The sequence below is a fragment of the Mustelus asterias genome, chromosome 5, assembly GCF_964213995.1.
Source record: "Mustelus asterias chromosome 5, sMusAst1.hap1.1, whole genome shotgun sequence".
NCBI lineage: Eukaryota > Metazoa > Chordata > Chondrichthyes > Carcharhiniformes > Triakidae > Mustelus > Mustelus asterias.
In genome coordinates this window covers 52,433,204-52,451,663 of record NC_135805.1, presented here as the reverse complement: position 1 = coordinate 52,451,663, position 18,460 = coordinate 52,433,204, and the positions used below count along the sequence as shown (strand labels likewise).

Sequence of the window (18,460 nt, the reverse complement as noted above, 5' to 3'; positions counted from 1 at the left end):
GGATAAGGAGTAAACCTTTAAGAACTGAGGTGAGGAGAAATTTCTTCACCCAGAGGGTGGTGAATTTGTGGAATTCACTACCACAGAATGTAGTTGAGGCCAAAACGTTGTGTGATTTCAAGAAGAAATTAGATATAGCTCTTGGGGCTAAAGGGGTCAAGGGATATGGGTGAGGGAAAGGGGGGAATCAGGATATTGAATTTGATGATCAGCTACGATCAAAATGAATGGCAGAGAGGCTTGAAGGGCCTGCTCTTGCTTCTAGTTTCTAAGTAATCAGAAGTTTACGAATCATGTGCCTCAGGCAGAAAATGTTCTACAAATGCTGAATGCACTTTTTTTGAGTTTGGATATAAGCGTTTATCTTAAACCTTATAAGCAGCTGGTGCACCCACATCTGGAGTACGCATGCACAGTTTGGAATCCACACTTTCAGAGAAATACATATTTATAGAGAGAGTGCAAAGACATGTTATCAGGAAAATGGAAGGCATGAGGGGAATGAATACCTTATGAGGTGCATTTAAGAATTCTTGGAATAGACTCTTTAGAGAAGACTGATTTTTGATTTAGTTGAAGTTTGATACATGGCCTTTCTACCTCTCAACCTGAAAACTTCTTTACTCACAATTACAGTACTTTGCTTGGTTATCAGTATAAACTATGGAAATTTAGTTCACATCTTGATATTTGCAAATGTTTTTCACAGAATTTTCATAGAATTGTTGATACTTGGAATGTTTTGCCTGATTTTGTGGTCAATATTGAAGACTTGTCAAAAACTTTTCTATGCATGTATAGTCTGATGTTGTTGTTTTAAATATTGTGTAGGTGCTTTGCACTGCATGGTAACAAAGATAAATAAATAAATAATTTCAAATCATCATAGCAGTTGGTAGAATGTCAAATCAATTATAAAAATCTAGTGGTGGAGAAGACACCTGAAATGGAATGGGGAGTGGTGATGGAGGTCCCACTTTCACAACTGAGCCCCAAGCCAGACAAACATTTGGGCTCTGCCCCCTTAAGTGGCTACTTTTCTCTTTAATTCTTTCATGGGATGTGGACATTGTTGGCAAGGCCAGCATTTTTTGCCCATCCCTAATTATCCTTAAGGTGGTACTGAGCTGCCTTCTTGAAGCATCTTCCTGAACCGTGGTAATCCACATGGTGTAGGTACACAGTGCTATTAGGAAGGGACTTCCAGGATTTTGATTCCGCGATCATGAAGGAACGCCGATATAGTTCCAAGTCAGGACGGCATGTAGCTTGGAGTGAAACTTGCAGGTAGTGATGTTGCCATGTATCTGCTGCCCTTGTCCTGCTAGATGATAGAGGTCACAGGTTTGGAAGGTATTGTTGAAGGAGCTTTGGTGAGTTTCTGCGCTGCATCTTGTAGATGTTTAGGTTGGTGGATGGGATGCCGATCAAGAGGGCTGCTTTGTCCTGGATGATGTTGAGCTTAAGTGTTTTTTTTTGTCTTTTAGGGGAGCTTAAGTGTTGTTGGAGCTGCACTCATCCAGACAAGTGCAGAGTATTCCATCACACTCCTGACTTGTGCCTTGTAGATGGTGGACTGGCTTTGGGGAGTCAGTTACTCTGCAGCATTCACAGCCTCTGGCCTGCTGGTGTAGCTACAATATTTGTGTGGCTGGTCCAGTGCAGTTGTCTGGTCAATGGTAATCCCAAGGATGTTGATGGTAGGGGATTAAGTAATGGTAACATCATTGAATATCAAGGGAATGATGGTTACATTCTTGATTGTTGATGATGGTCATTGCCTGGCACTTGAATAGCATTTAAATCACCTCATTTGGGAATAGGGCGGGCAGGCTGCCTTAGGCCTCACCTGCCTTAGGCCTCAGCAGGAGGGCATAAACTGCTGCCCTCCCAACCACCCTCGCCTGTAAAACTGTGGACAGGTTGAGGGTGGTTGGGAAGGCAGCAGGACATGGACCCCCTCACTTGCAAATCTGCCAGCAGAGGACCAAACATTCTGCCTTGACTGTTTGCTTCTACCAACCCATTGTAAAAATCCTACTAAGTTGCAGAGCTTAACTGCTACATGACTTGTTGCTATGTTTTACTAAATACAGGAACAAGTTCAAAGATGTTAATATAGATAATATTAATTTTGTTAAATCATGCAGGAAACTGCAATGCTAACACTTTACTGTAGACGGCTGATAAATGAACAAAGAGCGACTGAGAAGAAGCTGATTAAACACAAGTGTTTTGAAGGAAGAAGCGAAATGTACTTTTGGTTTAATGTTTCCCACAAAGAGAACATTCATCTACCCATTTGCAGCGTTTCCTCTTTGAAAGGAGAAATTGCTATTTGTGCCCTTTAAAACCGACTCTACTACAGACAATAGGAGCAAGATCATGTGTCAATAGCACCAAGAATATGACATTCAACCAGGGATAAATATATCACAAACTCTGCAATGGATTTTCCATCACTAACAAGGACTTGAATTTATATTGTGCTTTTAACCTGCTGAGGGCTTTAACTTTTTTATTTGTTCAAGGGATATGGGTATTGACGGTGAGGCCAACGTTTATCGCCCGTCCTTGATTGACCTGAGAATGCAGTGGTGAGCTGCCTTCTTTATCTGCTCCAATTCATGTGATGAGGTCACTCCTGTTAGATAAGGGAGTTCCAGGTCTTTGACCCAAATGGCAATATAATTCCATGTCAAGATGCTGTATGACTTGGAGTAATGGCAAATATATATGCCTACTGCCCTTGCCATAAGAGCCAAACAGCGCAGAAAAGGCCCATTGAGTCTGCACTGACAATAACTACCACTAAAGGCTAATCCCATATCCTTGAATGTTATGATATTTCAAGTGTTCATCCAAATATTTTTTAAAGGTTGTAAGGTTTCCGGACACTACTACCTTTCCAGGCAGTGCACCCCAGATTCCCACCACCCGCTGAGTGAAAATGTTTTTTCTCAAATCCCCTCTGAATCTTCTGCCCTTTACCCTAAACCTATGCTCTTCATGATTGACCCCTCAACTAAGGGGAACAGCTGCCTTACTCACCCTGTCATTACCCCTTCATAATCTTATACACCTCAATCATTTTCCTCCTCAGCTTTGTCTCTTTAAAGAAAGCAATCCAAGCCTATCCAGTCTCTCCTTGTGGCTCAAATACTCCACCCCAGGCAACATCCTGGCGAATTTCCTCTGTCTTATTAGTTTTTAGAGATCATGGATTTGGCCAGTCAAAGGCTTTATGGAAATAAGAAAAAATGGATGCCTAGCCAGGAAGGCAAAAATTAGAAACAGTGACTAAAAATTGGGTAATGAAAAACAGAGTGAGCTTGAAGGTTTAAGACTGAGATGAGGAGGAATTTCTTCAGCCAGAGGGTGGTGAATCTGTGGAACTCATTGCCACAGAGGGCTGTGGAGGCCAGGTCATTGAGTGTCTTTAAGACAGGGACAGATAGGTTCTTGATCAATAAGGAATCTCCTGGGAGAAGGCAGGAGGATGGGGATGAGAATCATATCAGTCATGATTGAATGGGGGAACAGACTCAATGGGCCGAATGGCCTAATTCTGCTCCTATATCTTATAGTCTTATGATATTTTAGGAAAGTTTTGCCTGAGCGGCTAGTGGAAGGGAAGTTGCAAAGCAACTGATCAAATGGTCTTGATATTAATTACAAAATAATTCATGAACTCCTTGCACTTATTGTTGGGATTTGATTACCACATTCAGTTATCAATTAACTGCAGGCTGGAGACCAACTTGGGTACAATGTGACCAGGTTTTTTCTGACCATAACATGGCAGGTCACTACAACAATCACTTTAAAACTACTCTCCTAACAGCAATAGTTATATTTTATCAGACTGATAAAACTGTTTTGTGTTAAAAGTATTTTTATCATTGCAATTAGTAATACTGTAATAGCCCCTAATGAAATTGCTTCTATTTTTGCAATGCTATTTTAGAAAATTTCAAACTGGGAAAACAGTTCCAATAGGAGACCTGGTTACTTTTTTAATGAAGTTACTTCACCAAGAGAGTGGTGGAAATATGGAACGCGCTGTCTGAGAGGGTGGTGGAGGCTGGTACTCTCGCAACATTTAAGAAACATCTGGATGAGCACTTAAATCGCCGAGGCATAGTAGGCTATGGGCTAAGTGTTGGTCAATGGGATTAGTATGGATTGGTATTTGATGGCCGACATAGACATGGTGGGTCAAAGGGCTTGTGTCTGTGCTGTACAGCTCTATGACTCTACTTCCTTCAATTTTCCTGTCTTACTGTATAAATTTATGAAAGTCACATATCAAATTACCACTCAGCCACAAATTAAAGACTTCCTGCTTATCTAATGATACCAACAGATGGGTGGCCTACCTTATCTTACTCATCCAACCCATACCTAGTCCCATGACATTAGCCAATTTCTTTGTAAGTTATTCCACGCTCTGAAGTGCGTCTGTTAAGTCCAAAAAGCAGATTAAACAATTTACCCTTTTGTCTCTTTATGGGTTAAGTATATACACTGCCACCACAGTCTACTCACATAAGTACTTGAGACTGAAACAGACCCATAAATGTAATACTTTAACATCTATCTTCAAAAGGAGGATTTTCAAAATAGCAAGCGATCAAATGGAGTTCACAAGGTATAACACGAATCAATCGCCATTCTTGCAAAAATATCTGCAATCATTTTAAATAATTAAACAGTGGGCAATGAAAAAATATCCAGTTTACACCAGTTAAGGGAATTATCTCCTTTAACTGTCTCAATCTTTCCTTATTTAGGATAAGAAACAGGATCACAATTTTCTATGTGCTGATGGGAAAAAAATCTGAAAGTACAATCCTGAATGTGCAGTATTTAATCAGTGACTTTATTGTCATGAATGTACAATTACGATATTATACATTTTAAGGACAACTGTTTTAAAGGTACACTTCTATTTGCAAACATTTACAATGAGCTTAAAAGTCTTTTTCAGAACAAAAGTATGGACAAACAACATGGCATCTTTCTCTGTTCAAACCTCGTCAGACTCATGTCGTTAGAGCTGGCTATGAAAAGTCATTAAAATGCAAAGACTCCTCCGTGGATGTCCACTAAAACTTCTAAAAGATGTGAAAAACCCTTTGACTTCTGAGGGAACAGGTGGCAGAAAGGGACTTCAAAGGACCACAATGTAATTAACTTCTTTGCCTGCTTTAACAAGAACTCCTTGAAAATTAACATGGCAGCATTGCTTGTGTTTTCCAACTGTATAAATGACGCTATAAAAAACCATCCTGAAAGGCAGAATGCAAAACCTCCAGGGAGAACTCAAAGACAACATCAAAGAGGGTTCTTGGCCAAGAGAAGACTGAGAGGAAGGTATTTAGAAATCAACTTCCATTCTACTGAAAAGGTCCAGACAATCTGTAAGTGCCATAACTGCAGAACTGGAGAGAAATAAGATACCTCTCTTTTCCAAAAACCTGCTTAGTCTACCTGAAAAAGCAAACACCTACAAATTCAACTACAAAAGCCATAACAGCTGATGGCTTCTTCAACCCTTCACTCGAGACAACCAACAATTCACCTGCAAGCTAAGAGCCTGTAACAATATCTTAAAGGACTGAAACTGACTTTCATCTTGCTAAGTATCTATTATTCTCATCTGCATTTAATCTTTGCATGTAATTAGTTAGTGACTGTATTTTCATTTAGTAATTTTTTATACTTATTGCCTATCCCAATTTTTTTTTCATAAACTAACCTTTATTTTGTGTTAACACCAAAGCTTTGCTGCTGGTTATCCGAAAACTGAATCACTCATAAATGAAAAAAAGGGGCGAAACAAAACACAAATTCTTAGCTCACAGACCCCACTTTGCGGAATCACCTTTTACATGATCATGACACTGTCTTTTAAATCTATTATGAAAACATAATTTAACAAAAGCAATCCTTCTTAATTCAGATGTCAGCTACTTCAAAATAGAGTAAAGTTTGAAACAATATTGTCATAACGATAGTTGGTGCAAGTATCCTGCCATGATATCTTGGGGGGGATATCCTGTGGGGGAGCACTTCAGCAGTCACGGGCATTCAGCCTTGGATCTTCAGGTAAGCGCTCTCCAAGACGGCCTTCACGACACACGACAGCGCAGAGTCGCTGAGCAGAAACTGATGGCCAAGTTCCGCACACATGAGGACGGCCTAAACCGGGATGTTGGATTTATGTCACATTATCAGTAACCCCCACAGCTTGCCTCCTGGACTTGCAGAATTTCACTAGCTGTTCTGTCTGGAGACAATACACATCTCTTTAACCTGTGTTGAATGCTCCCTCCACCCACATTGTCTGTACATTTAAGACCTGGCTGGCTGTAGAGATTTGCATTCTAATCAGTATTCTGTAATTTGATTTCTGTGTCTGTTTGCACTGTTTGAGAGCAGATATCCACTCCATCTGACGAAGGAGCTGTGCTCCGAAAGCTTATGGTATTTGCTACCAAATAAACCTGTTGGACTTTAACCTGGTGTTGTGAGACTTCTTACTGTGCTTACCCCAGTCCAACACCGGCATCTCCACATCATGATATCTTGCCACAGTAATAGCCACAAATTGTGTGTTTTTCTGTCAAGTTAGAAAAAATCCAAAAAGAATTGAGGGGTTTAAGAAAAAGTCTCCAAATTGAGATTTTTTCCATCCTCCTTTAGAAGCAAGTCAAACCGATACTACCCTTTTACTCAGAGGATGGTGACGATCTGGAATGCACTGCCTGGGAGGGTGGTGGAGGCGGGATGCCTCACATCCTTTAAAAAGTACCTGGATGAGTACTTGGCACACCATAACATTCAAGGCTATGGGCCAAGTGCTGGGATTAGGTGCACAAGTCAGGGCAATTCATGCATCAGTGCAGACTCGATGGGCCGAAGGGCCTCTTCTGCACCATAGTATTCTGTGATTCTGTAAATGGATAAAGGCAAAGTACTATGGATGCTGGAATCTGAAACAAAAACAGAAAATGCTGGAGAAACTCAGCTGGTCTGACAGCATCTGTGGAGAGAGAATGTAGCCAACGTTTTGAGTCAGGATGACCCTTCTTCATCAGAGCTAGTAAATGGAGCTAGTCTTAAGTCTTGCTACAAATGAATATTAAGTGAACTGTGAAAGCAAAGTCAGCACTTACGTTTTGGTGGATGACCTTCTGACCCTCGCCATCTAAAATAAACACAAAGCCACAAAAAGATTAATTACTATGCAGCAAAACGCACTTTCTGTATACAAAATAATAACAAAGGCCATTTTTACTGTAGCGTGTGTGTACATGTTCAACTAGAAATCAAAGCCAAAGAGTATTACAATGTTAAATGCGATTTCATGGATCTCTAATTCCAAGTAGATAAAATACATCTGAAGGTTTGTAATGACGCAAGCAGGATTGCATTGGGTATATAAGTACCAGTCATTCCAGCCAGTCCATGCCAGTATTACAAGATAGCAACAGGTCATGAAAATGCTGAAACATGTTCTGTAATGTTTAAAAAGTTTATTTATTAGTGTCACAAGTAGGCTTACATTAAAACTGCAATGAAGTTACTATGAAAATCCCCTAGTCACCACACTCCAGCGCCTATTCGGGTACACGGAGGGAGAATTTAGTGTGGCCAATGCACCTAACCAGCACGTCTTTTAGACTGTGGGAGGAAACCAGGGCACCCGGAGGAAACCCATGTAGACACGGGGAGAACGTGCAAACTCCACACAGACAGTGACCCAAGCCAGGAATCAAACCCAAGTCCCTGGCGCTGTGAGGCAACAGTGCGAACTACTGTGCCACCGTGCCGTCAATATATACTGCATTTATTAATACAATATACCTGGTCTGACTGAAGATTTCCTGTTATGAAATAAAACCACGAAGAACAATTCAAGACCTTTAACATAAAACTTGGTTCTGACAATTACTTTATTGATTTAATATGCTATCCACAGTTAACAGCCTTTATCCACAATATAGTGATGGATGAAATGGTACTGGAATGGAGTCCCCCACCCCAAATATATCTGACTAGCAGGGTGATCTGCCATTTTCCCTCAACAGTCATCGCGGCCATTAGGACCTGCTCTACTTTGGCAGTTTTTCCATATTTCCCTTCAACGAGCTTTAATGATTCATCATTCTCTGGGCCTTAACTATGTCTCAATTCTCTCTTATAATATAATGTCTTATGATATAATAACTTTATTTGATTTGTCACATATATTGGGGTACAGGAATGAGATGGAGAATAATCTCTCCCTCAATGTCAACAAAACAAAGGAGATTGTCATCAACTTCAGCAAGTGTAGGGGGGACAAAGTAGAAATGGTCGAGAGCTTCAAGCTTTTAGATGTCCAGATCACCAACAATCTGTCCTGGTCCCCCCATGCCAACACTATAGTTAAGAGAGACCACTAATGCCTCTACTTTCTCAGAAGACTAAAGGAAATTTGGCATGTCCACTACGACACTCACCAACTTTTACAGGTACACCATAGAAAGCATTCTTTCTGGTTGTATCACAGCTTGATATGGTTCCTGCTCTGCCCAAGACCACAAGAAACTACAATGGGTTGTGATTGAAGCCCAGTCCATCACTCCAACCAGCCTCCCATCCATTGACTCTGCCTACACTTCCTGCTGCCTCGGAAAAGCAGCTAGCATAATTAAGGATTCCATGCATCCCAGGCATACTCTCTTCCACCTTCTTCTGTCGGGAAAAAGATACAAAAGTCTGAGGTCACATACCAACCAACTCAAGAACAGCTTCTTCCCTGCTGCCATCACACTTTTGAATGGACCTACCTCACACTAAGTTGATCTTTCTCTACACCCTAGCTCGGACTGTAACACTACATTCTGCATGCTCTCAATTCCTTCTCCATGAATGGTATGCCTTGTCTATATAGCGTGCAAGAAACAATACTTATCACTGTATACTAATACATGTGACAATCAATCAAATCAAAGTATTGTTTCTTGCACACTATACAGACAAAATATACTGAAGGAGGAAATTTTCCAGAAAACCATATTTGTATCATCAAACATATTTTTATTGGACTAATTGGCACCACTCATAACGGGCCAACAATGCAGAGGGGCACCCCCGGATGGATATTCGATCGGGTCTCCCCCTGCACAGCTGAGAGACTCACGAATTTCAGAAACTGCGGGAGATCCCTAATCTGCCTAGCAACAGCCTGTAGCTGCATTTTAAACTGGTCAAGGACGATCAAGATCCCTATGAAACGAGACACAGAGTGGGTTATCAAAACCAAGCTATCACTGAAACATTACTAATTCGGCCAAGGCAGACATAAAAATCTGATAAACCAAGATATAAGAATAAAAGGTTAGAATGAAGTACTCCAGACATCCAACAAGACAGGATAACATTAACACTCAATCTCACAAGCAGGAAACACAGACACGGGACAATAGGATCAAATTCAAATAAGGGGACACATAGAGATGATAATGGGAAACGCATTTAGACACCGGGGCAGGACCAAGTAATCCCATTAACACGAACACACACCATACAAATGCTAATCCATGAAACTTCCTAGGGACTTTTGAAACTGACAGACCACTTTATACATATTGTAAAAAGATGCATAATCAAATGTTCCCGCTCAAATTTGGAGCCCTATAAAGATCCAGGGCTGATGTAATCCAATTGAGATCAACGTGGCCAAGCCACTGTTTCTGAGCTGGCTACGGGGGTCTCCCTAGGATCCTAGTAAATTGTACAATAAAGACACGCTTTGAACCTTGATTTGCGACTCGGCTTCGATTCTGTGCTGGTAAGGGATTTTTCCCTACAACAAAATGGCGTAGTCACGGCAGGATTTGATATCTGACTTCTGACTGATGGCCACAGTTTGAAAGTCGGAATCAAATTTAAACGAATCTGATACAAATCCAGAGCAGTCAAAGGCGAGTGCAGGTCTCCGTTCAAAGTGAGGTACCTTTAAGGGTTAGGGTTTGTCTGTTTTAAGTATTGTTGTCTTGTAGAACTGTATAATCTTGCCTAAGTTTTTAAATTGAAACAGAAGTCCGCACTAAAGAGGTACAGGTCAGAACGACCGCGTGGAAGAAGGTAAGTAACTTTTAACTTTAATAGGAGTAAAGGACCAGAGGTAAAGATAACAGGTTTTGGGCTATTTGATAACAGGAATTAAGACTAATATAAAGATAAGTACCGCATGCAGAACTAATTGGTGTAACTAACCCAGGATTGTAAATGAAACCACTGTCTGTGCCAAGGCAATAGGACAAGGGAGTGCTTGACTCAAGGTGCCCTACCCTAAACTGGACGTTAAGAGGAGAAATCTCCCACGCTAAGGTTGGGTTTTGAAGCGGGCGCTAAGAGAGACAGGCACTCAGGGTGCAAGGCACGGACAGTGTAAATCGGGTAACAACACTGACTCTGAAGGGACGAACAACCTCGGAGTCGATACAGTTACTAACTATAACAGGGGCTTTGATAACAGAGTACAGGTGTGTAAGTGTTGAGGAAAAGTGGACCCGATCCATCCTGACCAAGAGACACGACGACGGAGGATCCATTAGGGACCCGGGCGGAGTTTGATAACCTTGTTCGTCTGTAGGGAACACCACAGCCCATAGCAGGATACCCGGTTTTGGGGGGTAACGGATCAACCCTGCTAGTGGGGGTGGTGGCCGAGCGGGAGGCGTTGTACTTAGAGGGGCTGGGAACAGGGGCGGACAAACCCACTAAACAACCAGCACACATCCCAATAAGACAACACAAAATAGTCCAAGCGTGAGGTGTCAGGAATAGTTGGGGGAGCCCAGGGGAAAGAGACCCACTGGAACCTCACTACGAGAACCTACAGCAATACAGACGGTGCTGGGGCAGTATCAGTGACAGGAGTTGAGGCACTTTTACTGTAGCAGCCAGCATACGGGGGTTGCAGGACTGCTAGACAGAAAAATGGCAGACCACGTTGTTAAGGGAGAAACTGCAGTAGCTCTCATTTTGAAGTATCTGTTAGCCAGAGAAGCGATTGTTGCAAAGATGAAACGGAACGGGTGGAACGCATCACAAACTTTAGAAGATCAAAGAAAGTGGGTAGACGGAGTTAAACGGGACAAAACAAAGGTAATGGGAGTAATATTAGTGACCCAGTTAGCTGGACTAATTGAGGAAGTAAATGCCTCCATGGAGGAGAGACACAAAGAGACAGAACAAATTAAAGTATTACAGGAGAGAGTGAGGGAGTTAGAATACAGAAACAACACTGCGGAGATAACGCAGAGATCAGAGGAAACGGACCCTCGGCGCCCATACGAGTCAGTGCAGAAACATACAGCCACTCCAGCATCAAAAGAAAACATAGACAATTATAATCTAGCGCCAGTCACGAGAGGAGGGACGTTAGCACAACCAAAGGCAACCTATAAGCCTTTTACGCCAGGGGAAAGGCAGCAGATGGATAGGAGAGATCTTAGTTTTTGTATTTCAGTGTGTTTGTGAGATCTGGTAGCTTGTCGAATGTAGGTGGTTGTTGTTGTAATTAGATTGAGAGCAGGGAGCTCTTTGTTCCTGTGGAATGTTTGCTACAGGCAGTGGGTGCAGTACATTGCACCTTGGTTTAGCCTCAGGGGGGCTGGGAGAGTGTTAAAACTGTAAAGATTCAAGTGATAGGATTTCTTGAATTTACTTCTGCTTTGAGTCAATTACAGTTTGGAAGAAAGAAGAATAAAAGCGATTGTCTTAATCAATGTTCAGTATTCTCTTTGAATGTTTTACACTCATCCCAGTCTGAAATGATAAGTTTGAATGAAAAAGGATGTACTGTGGAATGACTTTTGGAAGCTTCCATGTGTGTGTCTGTGTGTGTTTAAACAAAGTGGTTGCGTGGATGCTTTGTTGTTGTTTGTTTTAATGTTAAGAAAGGATTTAAACCTTGGAAGGAAGCATGTGCTCTTTCCTTTGTCTTGAAGTAGAAATTATAAGAGTTAGTCGAGGAGTTAAGAGAAGAAAATAAGTTATTTTGTGGAAAGGTAGAAAAGCAGGAACAAAAGACTGAGGTCTATGAATCAGTTTAAAGTGTATCAAGTCAGTGAAATACAGTATTAATCGCAGAATATCGCGATTTGCGAACGTCAGATAGTTTAGTATTCTGAACTAGTTAAAATTATGTACTGCCGTCGGAATTTCATGAGCCATCAAGGTTCAAGGTTTGCCAAATATAAAAGCACTGCAAAGCTTAAAACCTAGCCAGTTAAGAAACCAAAATGTTCCTAATCAAATAACTGGTATGTATTGTACCTGCTTTGATTTTGATTCGGCGCCTGTTACTTTTCCTAGAGTGCGGGGGTTTCGATCTGGAGCTCAGTTTAAAAAAAGAAACGGCTTAAATTAAAAGGGTTTGGATATCACGGGTACGATGTGTAAAGTGGTATGATACAACTGCCGCTTGATTATTTTTATTATACAGTATAGCACTGCCATAAAGACACAAGAATAACATCAAATCCTGAAAAGCCTTAACCAACTTTGTATGATATATTCATATACTATATTGGGCATTGATAAAGACATAATTATTTTGTGAAGTACTGTGGTGTAGCGCTTGCACGCAAACAGATGATCAAATTAGAGATAGTGTAAGAGTACTCATATAAAGATCGGAACTGTATGGCATGTGATTTTAATGGGGAAAGCGATGTCTTTTGATAAGATTACAGACAAATGAATGGATGTCCAATTGCAGCCAAAAAAGGCCAGTACAAAGTGTTATTTAATTCACACTAAGCTTGCTATGGATGGGGGATGCCAATTCAAGTTGATTCGGACCAGGGAACACACTTCACAGGAAAGGTTCTGAAAAACATTTGCCAACTATTAGGAATAAAACAAAAATTTCACATCCCCTATCACCCACAAAGTTCCGGGATGGTGGAGAGGATGAATCGGACTCTAAAAACAACAATGGCAAAGGCAATGCAATCCTCAGGTAGAAATTGGACAGAAGTCCTACCTGCAGTTCTGATGAGGCTTAGGGCGACCACAAATCGAACTACCGGCTTGACTCCATACGAGCTGATGACCGGGCGAGCAATGCACTTACCCGAAAACATTATTACAGGCTGGACAGATGTGGGTCCGATAAAAGATAGGATCCGACAATACATCCGAGACCTTAGCACCCAATTGAAGGGGATGCGCCGGTCCGTAATTTCTAATCAGGCACAGGTCGACGCAGAGGGGGACTCAGAAATATTACCAGAAGTCCCAAAAGCCGGGAGCCGGGTATTAACAAAAGTGCTTCCTGCAAAACCAGGATTTGCCCCAAGATGGCACGGACCTTACGAGGTCATTATTAGCGGAGATACCTGTGCCTGTATAGATATAAGGGGACAGGGGGTCTGGAAACACTGGACCCAATTAAAACTATATGAGGACAAATGAACTAAAAAATACCGTTTTGCTCATTCAACTTCCACAGGAACCAGGACCAGATCTACTATCAAGACGTCGGAACCAACTACTTTTAATTTGATTGCCTGTTTATTTTTTGTATATACTGTAATTGTAAAATACTGTTGAAAAAAAAAGAGAGCGATATGGGAACAGGGACATATCTGATAATAACCCTGACCATTGTAAATACACTCCAGCATACGAGGGTTAGGGGAGCAGAACCACCAATCATGGAAGGAAACCTATTCCTGAGAACACACATCCAGATCTATGGGAATAGGACCGCTTGTTACCCCTCAGCGCGATCAGTAAACTCCCTATTCATCGCAACACCAGGGTGGCTCCCACAAGAGTTATTCACTATTGACACATCGGGGGCACCCTGCAAAGAACATATTGGGTACTTTAAGCAAGGGATACAAGGAAGGTGTGTAGAGCTCACTGAGCCGGGAATTCTAAGGGGGACGGGACCCCAACCGGAGGAGACACATGGGAACTACCCACAATGTTTTAAGGGAGAGGGATGGGGGTGCGTGCATGCCTTTGTCCCTAAAAATGATTCATGCGCTGAGGCACATTGTGCTCTCCAGGAGTGCCCGGTCCGGGAAGGACACTTCACTTGTGACTGCAAGCAACAAAAATGCATTGCAGTCACCGCGGGTAGGCAGCTTATGTGTGGCAAGTGCAACAGCACCCACGTAAGCTCAGCCTCAGGGACATATCCATTTGATTCTCACCAAGAGGTACAATCAAGTGGACAGTCCAGGGGGAGGGAAGGTTCCACAAGATGGGGCCATGCGGTCAAACGACCCCGGGGTAATGCATGTCATCGGGTTAAAGACGGGTACGTGTTTTTATTTAAAAATGTATATATGACGGCCACAGACAGGCCTCCAAGGTTCTTTTCCGTAGGGACAATCAGACCTCTCACGGTTCCATGCCCAAGTGAAGGGCATGTCCAGAAACGCATAGTGACCAGGGCCATCAGCGCAGAATTTTGCTCCGACTGGCAGGCCCCTGTCACACTAGGGTCTTCTTTAGGATATGGATTTCTGGGGACACTATCCCTGGGAGGCGCCGCAGGGGTGATCAGTGCCAGTAATAGGAACTTCTTCATATGTGGACTGACCATTTTAGGAAACAACACCCTACAAGCATTAGGCGCAATTGACCAAGAACTCGCAGAACTCAGACTATACACACAACAAACGAGATATGCGGTGGACTATCAGCTAGCCAGACAAGGAGGGGTATGCACCATCATCAAGGAAAAATGCATCACATACGTACACGACGAGACACTAAACATAACAGCAGCCATGTCCGGGATACAAAAGCAATTGGATAACTTTGAACAGGGGTTAACAGGGACTGATGGGTGGTTAGGATGGCTGTTTAACACAGTTTGGGGAGCATATATTATGAAGGGATTAATCCTAGTAGTAGCCATCCTGTTCACACTCTGCCTTGGCCTAACCTGTATTAAAGTGATATGTGCAAATATTACATCAAGAATGCTACCCACTGCCAGTATCCAGATGCAAGAACTTAACAACGACCCAGAAGAGGAGGAACAACGGCAAGGACAACAGCTGTACAAATCACTGTTCCTCTGAAGGTCGTCCATGGGGGGTCAGCCATGAATGGCACCCCCTGGACGAGAGGAGGGACTGAAGGAGGAAATTTTCCAGAAAACCATATTTGTATCATCAAACATATTTTTATTGGACTAATTGGCACCACTCATAACGGGCCAACAATGCAGAGGGGCACCCCCGGATGGATATTCGATCGGGTCTCCCCCTGCACAGCTGAGAGACTCACGAATTTCAGAAACTGCGGGAGATCCCTAATCTGCCTAGCAACAGCCTGTAGCTGCATTTTAAACTGGTCAAGGACGATCAAGATCCCTATGAAACGAGACACAGAGTGGGTTATCAAAACCAAGCTATCACTGAAACATTACTAATTCGGCCAAGGCAGACATAAAAATCTGATAAACCAAGATATAAGAATAAAAGGTTAGAATGAAGTACTCCAGACATCCAACAAGACAGGATAACATTAACACTCAATCTCACAAGCAGGAAACACAGACACGGGACAATAGGATCAAATTCAAATAAGGGGACACATAGAGATGATAATGGGAAACGCATTTAGACACCGGGGCAGGACCAAGTAATCCCATTAACACGAACACACACCATACAAATGCTAATCCATGAAACTTCCTAGGGACTTTTGAAACTGACAGACCACTTTATACATATTGTAAAAAGATGCATAATCAAATGTTCCCGCTCAAATTTGGAGCCCTATAAAGATCCAGGGCTGATGTAATCCAATTGAGATCAACGTGGCCAAGCCACTGTTTCTGAGCTGGCTACGGGGGTCTCCCTAGGATCCTAGTAAATTGTACAATAAAGACACGCTTTGAACCTTGATTTGCGACTCGGCTTCGATTCTGTGCTGGTAAGGGATTTTTCCCTACAACAATACCATTCATAAAGTACATAGGGGAGAAGGAAAGGAGAGGGTGCAGATTATAGTGTTACAATCATAGCTAGGGTGCAGAGAAAGATCAACTTAATACATGGTAGTTCCATTCAAAAGTCTCTTGGCAGCAGGGAAGAAGCTGTTCTTATGTCAGTTAACCAGCTTTTGTCCTCCGCCTATAATCACCTTATAGGGCATTTAACTTTTGTGTACACTTTACTTTTTTTTCAGCTGTTATATCTCTCGCTTTTCAGATGATTATATCTGAAATGTTAACTTTTCCTCCCACATATGTTGTCTGACAGGCCGAGATATTTTTCTGATTATGCCCCTCAAAGAATTATGCCCCTCAAATGAATCCTCAAGGATTGAACTACACAAATTGCCCTATTTACCGAAGACAATAAGGAAAGTAAACGGATGGCTTTTAAAATACAAATTGAAGTTACATGTCAGTCCCAAGAAACCCAAGTTTCTGATGCTGGAATCTATTGAATTGGACTACAAGGCTGAACAACAAGTCATGCAGAACATATTGGGAGTTGTCAGTAGCGGCTCTTTCCGCACTAAAAGGAAAGTCTTGGTTTTGCAAAACCAGGAGGGGGACATGAGTGAAACACCATGCTCGCCGTCGCGGGAATTGCATCAACTTCCGGTGATTCGTCGACATGAGGCCGCGCAAATAGTACTTGTCGTTTGGTCAAAACACAAGGCCGGTTCTTAAATTGTAATGCTTCCCTCGTGTTGAAGGAGCAGAGGGGGCGGGGGAGGGTGATTGGAAGCTTACCCGGAGCAGAGGGGGTGCTCGTGCTGCCGCTCGGAACCCCGGCCCGTCCGGGACTCCTTCCATCTCCTTCAGACATTCTACACACTGCCCGCTACTACGCCTGCGCACAACCACCACTCTCTCCCCCCCCCCCCCCCCCCAAATTTCATTGCAACGAGAAGATGGACGCATGCACCAATGTGCACCAGCATCCTGATACAGACTTCATGGAAAAGCATTCAGCAATGTACATATTACATCAACGGCAAAACAAAAACTACTGTATCACAGAACCCGCCTCATTTGCTTTCCCTCAGCAATTCTTCACTTTTGGGAGCTTCGTTTCGAAAGGGCATTTTGGCTGCAAAGCTTAAGAAAAGTGATTGAGCCCCAATGTATAACAGGACATTGTTTCTGCATCGTTTGTGCTGGTCCAGCAGCATTTGTTGCAAGCGTTTTAGAACCCAAGCATAAAAACAGGAAATATTGGAAATGCTGGTCTGACAGGTTTTGTGTTGAGTGGGGGAGTGGGGAATAACATTTCAGACCAACGACCTTTCAGCATGAAGGAAGGGTCGTCAACCTGAAATGTTAACTCTGACAGTGATGTCAGACCTGCCCCGTATTTCCAGCATGTTCTGCTTTTATGTTAAATTGCGAGCGCCTGCAGTATTATTGGTTTTGTATTGCTGTTGCAGTAAAATAAAATGATAAATGGCGTATTCGCTGCAAGCTGATAACTGGCATACGATTGCCTTTCTCGTTTGTGTTGAGTTTTGCAAATCACGATGACACAATCCTAAACCAAGTGAATTTCAGGAGAAACCAAATGCAAAGAAGGACAGTAGAATCAAATACATTTACAGGAAAGAAGTCATTTCAGTCCGATGTTTTCCAATCCTTAATAGTAATCCGAAACTAATCCCACTGTACTTCAACATAGCGCTGCATGTTTGTTTCAAATAGTTAACTACTTTTCTCGGGAAAAAAATGCAATGGTGCTTGTCTCAACCTGAGTACACATTGTTGCGAACATCTAGTTCATATTAATATTTAAGTATTTTTTAATCCTAGGAAGGTTGTTGATGTAAAGGAAAAATAATTAAAATGCTGGCTTTAATGATTGTCAGAACTCCTATAGAAAGAGTAGTTCAAAGGCTACCCATGTTTGTTTAATAAGAGTACGTCAGAGTAGAGAGCTCTAAAACAGTAGGTGGGCTTATTTAGCGAGAGAAATTGTAAATGAGAGATAATTAGCTTAGAGGTCGATTTTAGCGTCGCCTGGGGCAGGCTATGTTGTCATGAAAATGGGTGGAGCTTTGGAAGACTCTGGTTAAGGATTTTAGTTTGTAGTTTGGATTTCCTATGTTTCGTAGCTCACTGAGAAATTAGCCGAAATAAATGTCAGTTAGACATATCTACACTAAGCAGAGTAAAGCACGAACTTCATTATTGACTGTGTGAAAGGAGAGTAAGGCTTAATCTCGATTTGAATTTTGTGAGGGAACAAGATGAAAGATTGTCCTTTGCCAGAGCTTTTCGACTTGAACTCATCTGGACAATTTGCAAAAATACCATTGTCAGGAGTACAACAAATTGATACTGTATGAGAAAAGAGCGCTGATTGATTGACAAGTGGACTCTGATTAGCAGAGACATTGCTGAGAAGAATGCACCAGTTGATGGTGATTGACAGTTAAC

The 18,460-nt window shown here is 42.2% G+C and overlaps 1 protein-coding gene across 2 annotated transcripts in view; it reads right to left on the bottom strand.

The window, feature by feature from the left end:
• The window catches only part of eif2b4 (eukaryotic translation initiation factor 2B, subunit 4 delta), a 69,171-nt gene extending 52,251 nt beyond the window's left edge, over positions 1-16,920 (bottom strand). The window contains exons 1-2 of one of the 2 annotated variants that reach the window (XM_078212600.1): positions 16,781-16,920; positions 7,182-7,213 (exon numbers count right to left, since the gene is read on the bottom strand). In XM_078212600.1, the coding sequence (XP_078068726.1) occupies positions 7,182-7,213; positions 16,781-16,856 (108 nt within the window). In that variant the 5' untranslated portion in view covers positions 16,857-16,920. The remainder of the gene's footprint in view (positions 1-7,181; positions 7,214-16,780) is intronic. The other variant, XM_078212601.1, reaches the window with a different exon arrangement.
• Between the last annotated feature and the right edge of the window lie 1,540 nt (positions 16,921-18,460).